Here is a 14,402-nt window from a genome sequence, read left to right as displayed (position 1 = left end):
TAATAAAACAGTAAACAGCTCTAGGACAGCAGGCAAATATACCATTTGGGAAAACAATAGTTAGTCTCCTATCTCATATCTGAACTCTCTTTGAATGGTGCTTATGAATAATGAATGATCTGATGAGAGAGAAACTTCAGTTTTCATTCTAGTTTCCCATTTACTTGTCATGTGAACTGGAACTTTTAACTTCTTTCAACCTTGGCTTTCCTCATCTGCAAAACGTGGATGTCTCATAAAGTAGGCTTTTGTATAGATTAAGGAAAATAATGTTTGTAAGCGCCTTAGTATAGCATCAGGGTCTTCATAAGTCCTTGATGCTGGATAGCTAAGAAGGGAAAAAAAAAAAACAAAAAAATCTTATGTCCAAACAAATGCACAATCAATCAGATAGCAGAAGGAGAAAAAATAAAACAATATTTATAGACTATCAATATGGAAAAGGTTACATGAAGCACAATTGCCATCCACCGTGGCAGAAAACATAAGGAAAAGGCTGGTTATGCACATTAAAATGGGAAACTCTGTAAAACTGGAAGTTTACTACTTGGGAGCCAAGTGTAACCTAGTGGTTAAAAGCACAGATTCTAGAACCAGTGTGCTTAGGTTAAAATACAAGCTTCACAGCTTAACAGCATGTGATCTAGAACAAGTAATTTTACCTCTCTTTGTCTCATTTTCCCTAACTGCAAGTGGAAATACCAATAAAACCTACCACACAGGGTTGTTGTAATGATTAAAATGAATGAATACTTGTAATGAACTTGGAATGGTGCCTGGTGTACGGTGAGCAATCAATCAACAATATATAGTTTGCTAATACTGGCTATTAACATAAACAAATTTAAATGGCAAAAACTGGACTAGATAAAATATGTTATATACTCTTATTAAATAAAGATCTCTTAAGATCAGACAAAATGGAAACTATTCCAATTGAAAAATGGGCCAAGTACGTGATAGGCAATTTAATTAAATATTAAAAGAAAGTGGTCAGCAAAGAAATCAATCAGCAAAATAATCAAAGAATGGTGAGTTTTGATAATGAGCTATTATCAACTATCAAAATGGCCAAGATGTAAAAGAAAGATGGTGCCCAGTGTGAGCAGTGGGAAACTTTCTCATTGCTGATGGGTGGATACATTGGAAAAATCTTTCTGGAGAGCAATTTAGCAACAGTTGTCAAAGTTCCACCTACAAAATGCATTCCACCTGATATTGTAATTTTTTATTTAGTTTTTCTCCCTAAGAAAATAATTGGACAGGTCAGCAAATATTTGCTCTATGGCTCCTTTTTGTCCTCACCATGACTCTAGGACTGATTGGACCCCGTAGAGAGAAGATGAGAAGAATCCCAGGGCCAAGCTGCAGATGCCCACTGTCTTACTTCTTTCCTAATGAACTGGTTCTTTGGACAGCCACCAAGTTTACTCAGAATCCGTATTTTTAAAACAGATTTACTAAAATATGTTCGACAAACAATAACTGCATATATTTAAAGAGTACAATATTAAGTTTTGACATATGTGTACACCTGTAAAGCATCACCATAATCAAGAGAGTGAACATATCTATCATTGCCAAATACTTTCATGGTCTCTTTGGAATCCGTCCCTCCTGCCCTGTCTCACCCCCATCCTCAGACCGTCACTGATCTGCTCTCTGTCGTTAAACATCAGTTCTCATTTTGTAGAATTTTCTATGAGTGGAATCATTCCGTATGTACTCTTTTTTTGTCTAGCTTTTTTTTCACTCAGGATCAATATTGTGAGATTCTTCCATTTTGTAGCGTGTATCTATAGCTCATTCCTTTTTATTGTTGAGTAGTATTCTGTTGTACAGATATGCCACAGTTTGTTTATTAATTCACTTGTTGTTGGACATTTCACTGTTTGCTGTGTGGATCTATTACAGATAAAGCTGCAGCGAGCATTCATGTACCAATCTTTGTATGGATGCACACTTTCATTTACCTTGGGTAATCGCCTAGGAGCTGGACAGCTGGATCATATGGTAGGTGTGTCTTGCTTTTTAAGAAACTGCTTCCAGACAAGATGGAATAATGAGGATTTGTTTACCCTCCACCTGAAACAACTCCCCAAACCTCTTAATAAAGATAAAATATACAAAACAATGATTTTCGAGACTCTGGACATGAGGCAATGATCTCCAGTACTCCCTGAGAGAAGGGAAAGCCTTAAGATCAGCTAGTCTTACTGTGTGAGAGTTTCCAGGTTGTGGCACCGGGAAGAGTCACCCAGGCAAAGCCCAGCAGACTTGCAGACTTTAGAAGATGGAGATGAGAGTCTGGGAGCACCAGGCAGCTGGAGGGTGCAGAACAGAGTGCCAGAGAAGAGAGAGAGTCAGAGAGAGAAAACTGCACGTATCTGCATAGAGTCCCCTTGGAGTATTCATCAAAGCATTGACTGGCAAATGCATATGGAGAGACTACCCAAGGCTGAGAAAGAACAAGCCAAGAGGATGAGAACAGTGTCTGGTGCCCACATGGGCCAGGAATGGAAAACCTCGCAGACCATGAGGCATTACGTAGACTCTTCAGAAGGGTCTCACCTCTGTGGGAGTGAATGATTAGCCCTAGATTAAAGCTGCACTAGTTCTGATGGATAAATCTGAAAAACAAGAGTCAAATGGACCAAACTATTTCCATCACAGAACAAACCTCATCAATATTTATAGGAAAAAAAACATATCCAATACTCAACAAGGTAAAATCCACTAGTTTGTCATCTAATAAAAGAATTACCAGGCATGCAAACAAGCAGGGAAGTATTACCCATAATGAGGAGAAAAAGCAATCAAAACTCACCCAGAACTGGCACATATTAGCATTAGCAGGTCAGGAAATTAAACGAGTTATTATAACTCCATTTCAAATATTCACAAAATTAAGTTGAGACAGAGTATACATTAAAAAAAAAACAACAACCAAACTGCTAAAGATGAAAACTATAGTGTATGAGATGAAAAATACACTTGATAAGACTAAGGGCAGATTAGATATTGCAAAAGAAAAGATCAGTGAACTTGAAGGCATTAGCAATATACTATTCAAAATGAAAAATGAAGAGAAAAAAATATTCAATGAAAAGAACACCAGTAAGCAGTGGGACAACTTCTAGGGGCCTAATATATGTTTAATTGGAGAAAATGAAGGTGAAGAGAGGGGAAGGTGATCAGAAAAAGACACTTGAATAATGAGCAAAAATTTATGAAAACTATAAGCCCTCCGATCTTAAAAACATCAATAAAATACAAGCATTAGAAATATGAATAAAATCACACTAAGACACATCATACTTAGATTGCTTACAACCAGTGCTAAAGAGAAAATTCTTAAAATGAAGAAAGAAAAAGAGGAAACTTTGCTCACAGAGGAACAACAATAAGGGTGATGTGAGGGAAAAATTGATAGAACGGCAAGGAGAAATAGACAAACCCACAATTTTGTTAGGTGATTTCTCAGTGACTGACAGAAATAGACAGAAATTCCACAAGTATATAAAAGACTTGAAGAACACTATCAGCCCACTTGACCTAAATGAAAATTAAAGAACAATTCACCAGACAATAGCAGATTACATATTCTTTTCAAGTGCACACAAAACATTTTCAATGATAGACCATATTTTGGACCATAAAACAATTCTCAATAACTTTCAAAGGATTCAAGTCATACAAAGTATGTTATCTGACCACAGTGGAATTAAATGAGAAATTAGTTACAGAAGGAAATCTGGAAAATCTTCAAGTACATACAAACTAAATAGCATACCTATAAAAAACCCATGGATCAAAGAAATTCAAAGGGAAATTAGAAAGTATTTTGAACTGAAAGAAAATGAAAACACACCATATCAAAACCTGTGGGATGCTGCTAAAGTGGTACTTTGAGAGAAATTGGTAGCACTAAATGCCTATCTTAGAAAAGAAGCGAGGTGTTGGATCAATGACCTCAGCTTTTACCTGAAGAAACTAGAAAAAAAGAAGAATGAATTAAACCCTACATAAGCAGAAGAAAGGAAATAATGAAGATCAAAGTGGAAACAAGTGCAACAGACAACAGTAAAACGAGAGAAGATCAGTGAAACCAGAGGCAAGTTCTTTGAGAAGATCAATAAAATCGATAAACCAGGCTGATCAGGAAAAATTTGCTCCAGTCAGCACTTACAGTCAGGGGGAAGAAAAAGAGCGTGAAGGAGTAAGTGCTCAGTGAGTTAAGCCCAGGCCCAGAAGTGCAGCACACTGTTTCTCCTAGTAGTCACTGGGGAACTTCATCACGTGCTCAAGGTAGCTGCAAGGGAGCCTGGGAAATACAGACTCCAGCAGGGCGGCCAAGGGTCTGACTACAATTCCACCACCAAGGGAGAAAGAGAGATGGATTTTGTTGAACAGTTAGTCTCCACCATAGGGCATGATTTTTCCCATTCAGCCCACTCTCAGAGTATTGTTTTATCATTCTGGGGAGACACAAAATCTGTTCCAGTTTGCTAATGCTGCCAGAATGCAAAACACCAGAAATGGATCGGATTTTATAAAAGGGCATTTATTTGGTTACACAGTCGTAGTCTTAAGGCCATAAAGTGTCCATCAACAAAGGGTACCTTCACTGGAGAAAGGCCATTGGCATCTGGAAAACCTCTGTTAGCTGGGAAGGCATGTGGCTGGCATCTGCTTGCTCCCAGGTTCCGTTTCAAAATGGCGTTCTCCAAAATGTCTGCATCAGCTTCCAAAGGCCATTTTCAAAATGTCTGTCTCAGTTCCAGCTCCTTATATCCTCCTTCTGTCTGAGGCTATATAGTGCTCCAGTAAACTAAACAAGGCCCACGCTGAATAGGCGGGGCCACACCTCCATGGAAATTGTCCAGTCAGAGTTATCACCTACAGTTGGGTGGGTCACATCTCGATGGACACTGAACCAACAGGTTCCAACTCAATCCCCACTAATACATCTGCCCCCACAAGAATGCATTAGAGAATATGGCTTTTTCTGGGCGACATATACAAATTGGCACATTTCACCTCCTGGACACCAGATAAATATATTCTTTCCAAACACAAAATACATTAATCCCATCACAATATCACAAAAATTCAAATCAATGACATATGGGGATAGTGTGGGGTGGGGGTGGGGGTTTTTGCTGAGAATGCTTAGACTGGAAAGAAGATATCAGGGCTGGGAAGACAGGAGAGAAGAATTCAAGATTTCCTCAAATATCTTAAAAATGTCATGTAGAAAAGAGATTAAACTGATTAATTTTGACTCCAGGACAAAGAACTTCTGTCTGGTGCAACTGACAGGGCAGGTTATGGTTCAGCATCTGAGGGGAAAAAGGGGCTTATATCAGTTGAAGTTGCTCAAAATTAGAATAAAAAGGTAATAATGAGGAATGTTGATTAGATAATACACACCTGGTAGTTTGCTAAAAAAACCATTATAGTCTACATTTTGGAGAAGAGAAAGAAAATATTTCCTCTTATGAATAATAAAGCAACTCTGTTCTTTGCTCTGCTAACAGGTCATTTGACCTAAGATTTACCAACTGCCAATGTGTTTAAAACTGGAATAGAGGCAAGGACAGTCAAAAAGCAATTGTGGCAGCACTGATGCATAGGAGATTTATGATTTTTAAAAGTTTCACTTTTCATCCAAATGTTGCATGGATAGAAATCTGACTCTCACAAGAATTTGATTTTTAACACTGGCCTTTACCTTGTGACTGTTTACTCTGACATGAAATGCTTTGGAACAGACCTGAAAACAGACTTTCTAGTAACTTCAAATGTGATTCTAGTCTTGAATCAGACCTGCTTGAAATGAAAGGCAAGACTCTTCACTTTGGAAAGAGTTTTCCCATAGAATAAACACCAGTGACCATATCCTTCAGGAAATGAGACCTCGCTAACAAGTTGCTATATTAGTAACTAAATTAGGACTTTTTTTTTTTTATTCTGTGGAGAGAATCTCAACAGTCTTTGAAAATATATTCTTTCATAGCCTTAACTCATTAAGTAACTAACTAATCTGGTCTAAAGAACCCCCAAAATATACCCTCATTCCCTGTCCAACTCCACAAATGTTTCCATTTACTTTTTTAAGTGGCAAACATGGATCCCGAAGTAGAAGAAATTAAACACTGCTGACAGCAGATGCCTTGACAGTAAGTCAAAAGGCTATAAATTCAGTCAAGCAGGTCCTTATACCAGAGAGCAGAGATTAAATTATCAAGGTAGAACATGCGGTGGCTCAATTCTTTACAGCCACTGGCAGACTCGATTTCTTTTGTCAAGCTCAGTTCTGGGATATGCTGCTGTTCCAAATCTTGGTGAGTCTTTCACAGCTAAAACAGATGCTGAAATGTGTTGTTTTGTAAGGAGTGGGCTGTCAACTAGTTCAGCTACAATGTCAGAGACAGTGTGATAGTCTATAGGCAGGTCTTTAAAGTTTCAGTGACTTGGCCAGGTTCTCTCATTTTTCCTCTACCCACATTTCCTGCTGGTGTTTTCTGTGGAGCTATTTGGTTCAGTAACAAACATATGACTCTGATCCCAAATAACCCAGAATTTTTGAGCTTCCAAGAATGACGCCCCTTGTTCTAGTTTGCTAATGCTGCTGGAATGCAAAACACCAGAGATGGATTGGCTTTTATAAAAGGGGGTTTATTTGGTTACACAGTTATAGTCTTAAGGCCATAAAGTGTACAAGGTAACGCATCAACAGTCAGGTACCTTCACTGGAGGATGGCCAATGGCATCTGGAAAACCTTTGTTAGCTGGGAAGGCACGTGGCTGGCATCTGCTCCAAAGTTCTGGTTTCAAAATGGACATTTTCCCAGGATGTTCCTCTCTAGGCTGCAGTTCCTCAAAAATGTCACTCTTAGTTGCTCTTGGGGCATTTGTCCTCTCTTAGTTTCTCTGGAGCAAGAGTCTGCTTTCAACAGCCATCTTCAAACTGTCTCTCATCTGCAGCTACTCTCTCAGCTTCTGTGCATTCTTCAAAGTGTCCCTCTTGGCTGTAGCAAGCTCGCTCCTTCTATGTGAGCTTACATAGTGCTCTAGTAAACTAAACAAGGCCTACGCTGAATGGGCAGGGCCACACCTCCATGGACATTATCCAGTCAGAGTTATCACCCACAGTTGGGTGGGGCACATTTCCATGGAAACAACCTAATCCAAATGTTCCACCTTAATCCCCACAAATTTGTCTGCCCCACAAGATTGCATCAAAGAATATGGCTTTTTCTGGGGGACATAATACATTCAAACCAGCACACCCCTTTATAGAATCTAAAATGCTGGAGGGTCTGCCCTCCAGGGCCCCTCTGAGTCCTAGTACAATAGAAAGTTGCAACATGGGCTCTGTGGAGTCCACAGACGAGGTTAGAACCTTGTGAGGTAGACATCAGAGCTTTTCAGGATGTCCATCCACGAGACAATCTTGGATGACTTCAGGCCTTGGAACTTTCACCTAAAAAAGATAATGGGGGGAAATGATGACTGTGGGCCAGCGTGGGTAAAAGAAGCGGCCAGAAACCTGGGTCCAGAAACTGTTGCAAGGCATGTGTCTGACTGGGTCATTCTCTTGTCTGTTAGAAGAAGCATTCGAAGTGCTTAACTCAATTTTTAAATGATACTATTTTTAATATGCATTAATTTTGAATTAGATAACAACCTTAAATTTTTTTAATTAATTGTTTTACTCTGAGATCACTGTAGAGTCACATGCAGTTGTAAGAAATAATACAGAGAAATCCCATGTACCCACACTCAATAGCAACATCCTGCAAAACGACTGTACAATATCTCAGCCAGATTATAGACATTGGTAGACTCCAGGTCCAGAGCTGCTCCATCATCGAATTCCTCCTGGGGCCCTTCTATAGCCACACCCACACCCCTACCCCACCATCCCTGACCCCTGCCCACCATGAATCTGTTTACCATCTCTATAATTTTGTCATTTCAAGAATGTTATACGAATGGAATCATGCAGTATGTCACCTTTTGGAACTGACTGCCTTTTTGCACTCAGCGAAATTCGCTGGAAATTCTTCCACGTTGCTGCCTCCATCAGTGGGTGGTTCCTCCTTAATGTTGAGTAGTGTCCCTTGGTGTGGATGTAAACCATTTACTCAATTCGGGGGTATTACAAACACAGCTGCTATGAATATTCATACACAGGTTTTCTGTGGAATATCTGAGATTTCTTTTTTCCTAATCAACCTGCTCTTGGACAACTGGTTATTATTCTGGGGAGACACAAAACGTACAAATTGGGCCAGCAGAGAATCACCAGGTGTCACAAAGAAGGTGGGGTGATTCAAATTGATGATGGGGGTGTTGCTAAAGATGCTTGGAAAGAAGACAATAGGGCTGGGGAGGCAGGAGAGAGGAACATAAAATTTCCTCAACTACGTCAATGACTATCATGTAGAAAAGAGATTAAATTGATTAATGTTGACTCTAGGACAAAGAACTTCTGTTTGGTGTGATGCTCAATATCCAAAGAAAAAGAAAATATCTACAACGGTCAAAGGTGCTTAAAATTAGAATAAAGGAATAGTAATGAGGAACTGTGTGAATTAAATCTTCATTTAAGAGTACTATTGCTGGGTCAGAAGGTTTTATATTTCATTTTAGAAAAACTGCCAAATTGTTTTAGAGAGCAGCTGTACCATTTTACATTCCCACCAGCAATGGATTGATGTGTGATCCAGTTTCTCTGCATCCTCACCAGCATTCGGTGTTGTCACTACTCTTTATTTTAGCCAGTCTGATCGCTGTGCAGTGATATCTCATTGCAGTTTTCATTTGCATTTCTCTAATGGTGAATGACGTTAAACAGCTTGTCATGTTCTTGTGCTTATTTGTCACCTGTACATCATCTTCAGTGAAATATCTGTTCATGTCTTTTCCCCATTTTCTAATTGGATTGTTTGTTTTTTTACAGTTGAGTTTTAAAATTTCTTTATATATATTAGATACTAGTCCTTTGTCTGATATATTACTTTGCGAATATTTTCCCCCAGTCTGTAGATTGTCCTTTTATCCTCTTAACAGAGTATTTTGTAGAACTCAAAAGTTTTAATTTTGATGAGGTCCAATCTTTCATTTTTTTTCTTTTAAGGATCATCTTGATTTTCTTCTATGGTTTTCTTTTCAACAGTTTACACCTTGTCTTTAAGTCCATGATCCATTTTGAGTTTTTTGAGTTAATTTTTTCATGAGGTATGAGGTTTAGGTTAAAGTTCTTTTTTTTTTTTGTCCATGGATGTCCAATTGCTCCCACACCATTGTCAAAAAGACTATCCTTCCTTCACTGAATTGTTTTTGCACCTTTGTAAAAAATCTTTGGGTCTCTCTCTGGATTCTCTATTCTGTTCCATTGATCTATGTGTTTATCCCTCTGCTAATACCACACTATTTTGGTTATTATAGCTGTATAGCAGCTCTTAAAATTGGGTATTGATCCCTTCTACCTGATTCTTCCTTGTCCAGATCGTTTAGTTCATTCTAGAGTTCTGGATCCTATGCCTTTCCATCTAAATTTGAGAATATGCTTGTCTGTGTCAACAAAAAACCTTTCTGAGATTTTCATAGGAATTGCATTAATACTATAGATCCATTTGGGGAGAACTGACATTTTAACCATATTGAGTCTTCCAATCCAGAACATGTTATGTATCTCCATTTACTTAGGTCTTTTATTTCTTTAATCAGCATTTTATAATTTTTAGCATACAAGTCCTGTATAGTTTTTTTTTAGATTTACACTTGAGTATTTCATTTTTTGGAGTGATTATAAATGTATTGTGTGTTTTATATTTTGGTTTCTTCATGTTCATGGTTTGTATATAGAAATGCAATTGACACTTGTGTGTTGATATTCTATCCTGTAACTTTGCTAAACTCACTTATTAGTTCTAGGAGGTTTATTTATTTTTTAGATTTCCTTGGGATTTTCCACATAGACAATCATGCCATCTGCATATAGGAATAGTTTTATTTCTTTCATTCCAATGTGAATATCTTTTATTTTTTCTTGTCTAGACTCATTGTAGTGGCTAGAACTTTGAGAACTCTGCCGAATAAGAGATAAAGAATGAGACATTCTTGCCTGCTCCCAATTTTAGAAGGAAGGCAATCAATGTTTAAGCATTATGTATGATGTTAGTTGTAGATGGTGTTTTGTAGATGATCTCCAAACAGTTGAACTAGTTGCTCTTTATTCCTAACTTACTGAGAGTTTTTATCACGAATAAGTATTGGATTTTGTCAAATGCTTTTTCTGTATCAGTTGATATGATCATATGATTTTTCTTCTGTTGATGTGGTTGATTACATTGATTTTCAAAGGTTGAACCTGCCTTGCGTACTTGGAATAAATCCCACTTGGCCATGGCAAAAAAATTATTGTTATACATGGCTGCATCAGATTTGCTAATATTTCTTCGAAAAATTTTGTCTAAGTTCATGAAAGATTGGTTTGTAGCTTCTCTTTTTGTACTGTCTTTAGTTTTAGCACCTCTGGCTTTATAAAACTGAATTGGGACATGCTCTCTCCTCTTCTACAATCTTAAACTTTTAAAATTAAATGTTTCTGAATATAAAAGTAATACATTTTTATTATAGAAACTTTGGAAAATAAAGAAAAGCATAAAAAGAAAGTCAGAGATACATGTAAGTCCACCTTTAATGGTAAGCAGCTAAGGTACAAATCAGTCACATTCATTTAAGTATTTAAATTAAATTACCCCTTTCTGGGGTCCATCTTCCAGCAAAAATTACAAGAACCCTAGACATCCCTTCACATAGATATGGACGCACACACGCACACAAATTGTCCTCACATTTTGTGTGTATATTCTGCTTTCCCAACTAAAGTCCATGTCATTATCTATTCTTCAATGCATAAGACTGATAATCCACATGGTACTCCCTGATATGGATATATGTGAATTTGAATTGCATCAGCAATAAGCATCATTAGAAATCAATCTCTGATTGTATCTCCTATTATTTCCCTTTGATAGATTTGCAAAAAAAGGAATTACTGGGTCTAAGAACAAAAAATATTTTTAAAGTTCTTTATACATATTTCCAAATTTCCTGTCAGAAAGTCCAACAACTGTGTATGGAAGTGGTCTTTTGCATTTTCCCTTACAACAACAGCTTGTATCATCTTATGACATACTCAAAATGGTGCCACATTGGATTTTTCAATTAGCGTCTCTTACATTTGTGGTAAGATTAAACATTTTTCCATGTGTCTACTGGCCAAGGTTTCTATATTTGGAACTCTTTTCCAGATGAGGTGACTGCCATCTTATTATAGATTTTAAAGAGTGTTTTAAAGATAAAGAAAATAACTGTTTGCCATATAGGTTGTAAGTATTTTCTGTTTATCATTTTTTTTCACTTATTTCATTTATTACTTTAGGAACGTGTAAAATAAAACGCTTTTATGTAATTTGACATCAATTTTTCCTGTTTTATTCAATGCTCTTGTAGTTGGAAAGTTCTCTTCCTCTTCAATACCAGGTAGATATTTGCCTATATTTTCCTTTAATTTTTAAAAGTATTATTTTTTAAATAATGAACTCTTTGACACATCTGGATTTATTTTGGGTGTATGAAAAAAAATATGTTTCTGTTTTTATTTGACTCTTCCTAAATAGCAAGCAGTTGCCTTTCCCTCCATGACATGTATCACATATTAAACAGGAGGATCTATTGATGGGCTTACTGGTTTGTTCTACTGTGCCATTTGGCTATCCTTGAGGTGCCTCAGTGCTTTCATTACTGTGGCTGAATAATACATTTATAATTCTAAAACCACATTTACTTGACTATTCTTGCTAATTTAAATAACTTTTTTTTTCTTTTACCACATCATCAATGTTTCTTGACAGTCCCCAAGAATCTAAATCAAGTTCAAAGTGATTGCCTAACAAATATAGAATGGGCAAGGAGCTACAATTTATCTTTTGCCAACTGTGTGTCACTAGGACACTACTTTACATAGTCTATCATATTAGAGCTTTATAGAAACCTCTCAGATAAATAGGCAGCAAAAGAAGGGAAGGGCTATTATCACTGAAATGAACTTTAGTTAATGTACACACATACCATGCTTTTTATACACATTCACGAGGCAGCTACAAAGGAAACCAGAGTAAGCCCTAATTCTACCTTATTTTGTTGAAAACAATGACAGAAACAATAGAAATTAACCAAACTTTGATTCCACAGAATGCAGATCCAGAATGAATCTTTGCAAAGTGCCTGGGTCATGTCACCATGGCTGCAATTTAAAACTGACAATAGCATATCTTTTAGCCTCTAAAACATCTAACTTAGATGGGTACACTGCAGAGTCCCCAGTACAGGCATCAACTTCCTCCCCTTTCCACTCTGACTTAGCATCCAAGAAGCCAGCCACCTATGAGAATTATAAATTGTGTCATCAACAGCTTTAGAAACAGAGATGCTGACTCACTTCAGGGCTGGGTTAAAAAGCACAAATATTTTAAAGTTCTTTAGACATATTGCCATAATTCTTTTTCAGAAAGATTGTAATAATTTACATTCCTAAGAGCATTTTATAAATGTTCATCTAACCACATCATAACCAGATTTGAGTATTAGCAGTTCTAATAATTCTTACTAGTTTTATATGCGAAGCAAATTTAAATTTGCATTTATTTCATTGCTACATAATTGAATACTTTTTCCATATGCTTATCATCTATTTTTGTACCATTTTCTGTTAAATGTCTGTTGTGTCCTTTTCACATTTATATTTAGAAAATCCCTATTCACTTATGGGGAGAAATATCTATGATAAAATTACGGAAAAATGGACTTAACAAAGAAGCCACCCAAGAATCTCAGTAATCCAAATAAATAGGAAAAGTGAGCTGAAACAGATGCAAAATGAAGTATGAGAGGTCCTTTTATGAGACTGTCCATAAAAATAGAGCACGTGGATTATAGAGAGGAGAGTCCGAAGGACCCCAGGGTCAGGCCTTCCCCACTGCAGCTCGCCCTGAGTTTACAGGTAAGAAGACCCAGGTCTTGAGGAGTTAATACCAGAGGATAAAATGTCTAATACATACTTGTTACCAAGTTTATCAAATGGAAAGAAATCCAAAAACAGATTTATAATTCTAGAAAAACACAGCCTCTAGGAATGAAAAATAAAGCTAAAAGGCATTATCTTCCTGTTAAAGTAGTAAAATTCAGAATTTTTGTAAATCTTTTAAGCAAAATGAAATACTTTTCCCAAACAGTAACTGAGGGTTTATTGGTAGGTGTGCTGCTTTGAATCTATTATGTACCCTATAAAAGACTATGTTCTTTTTTTTTTTTTTTTAATCATCATTTTATTGAGATATATTCACATACCACGCAGTCATACAAAACAAATTGTACTTTCGATTCTTTACAGTACCATTACATAGTTGTACATTCATCACCTAAATCAATCCCTGACACCTTCATTAGCACACATACAAAAATAACAAGAATAATAATTAGAGTGAAAAAGAGCAATTGAAGTAAAAAAGAACACTGGGTACCTTTGTCTGTTTGTTTCCTTCCCCTATTTTTCTACTCATCCATCCATAAACTAGACAAAGTGGAGTTTGGTCCTTATAGCATTCCCAATCCCACTGTCACCCCTCATAAGCTACATTTTTATACAACTGTCTTCGAGATTCATGGGTTCTGGGTTGTAGTTTAATAGTTTCAGGTATCCACCACCAGCTACCCCAATTCTTTAGAACCTAAAAAAGGTTGTCTAAAGTGTGCGTAAGAGTGCCCACCAGAGTGATCTCTCGGCTCGTTTTGGAATCTCTCTGCCACTGAAGCTTATTTCATTTCCTTTCACATCCCCCTTTTGGTCAAGAAGATGTTCTCCATCCCACGATGCCGGGTCTACATTCCTCCCCGGGAGTCATATTCCATGTTGCCAGGGAGATTCACTCCCCTGGGTGTCTGATCCCACGTAGGGGGGAGGGCAGTGATTTCACCTTTCAAGTTGGCTTAGCCAGAGAGAGAGGGCCACATCTGAGCAACAAAGAGGCATTCAGGAGGAGACTCTTAGGCACAAATACAGGGAGGCCTAGCCTCTCCTTTGCAGCAACCGTCTTCCCAAGGGTAAAACTTATGGTAGAGGGCTCAACCCATCAAACCACCAGTCCCCTATGTCTGTGGTCATGTTAGCAACCATGGAGGTGGGGTAGGCGAATACCCCTGCATTCTCCACAGGCTCCTCAAGGGGGCACTACATCTTTTTTTTTTTTTTTCCTTGTTTGTCTTTTTTCTTTCTTTTTTTTTTTTTTAACTTTCCCTTCTTTTTTAAATCAACTGTATGAAAA

General features: G+C 37.3%; 1 protein-coding gene across 1 annotated transcript in view; it reads right to left on the bottom strand.

Moving 5' to 3' along the window:
• Positions 1 to 7,199: 7,199 nt before the first annotated feature.
• The window catches only part of PKD1L1 (polycystin 1 like 1, transient receptor potential channel interacting), a 201,059-nt gene continuing 193,856 nt past the window's right edge, over positions 7,200 to 14,402 (bottom strand). The window contains exon 53 of the mRNA XM_037837205.1: positions 7,200 to 7,489. Coding sequence (XP_037693133.1) covers positions 7,424 to 7,489 — 66 coding nt within the window. The 3' untranslated portion in view covers positions 7,200 to 7,423. The remainder of the gene's footprint in view (positions 7,490 to 14,402) is intronic.

Source organism: Choloepus didactylus, chromosome 5 (genome assembly GCF_015220235.1).
Source record: "Choloepus didactylus isolate mChoDid1 chromosome 5, mChoDid1.pri, whole genome shotgun sequence".
NCBI classification, from domain to species: Eukaryota; Metazoa; Chordata; class Mammalia; order Pilosa; family Megalonychidae; genus Choloepus; species Choloepus didactylus.
Note: the sequence above shows the minus strand (reverse complement) of the source record. Positions and strands in the feature narration are given on the sequence as shown.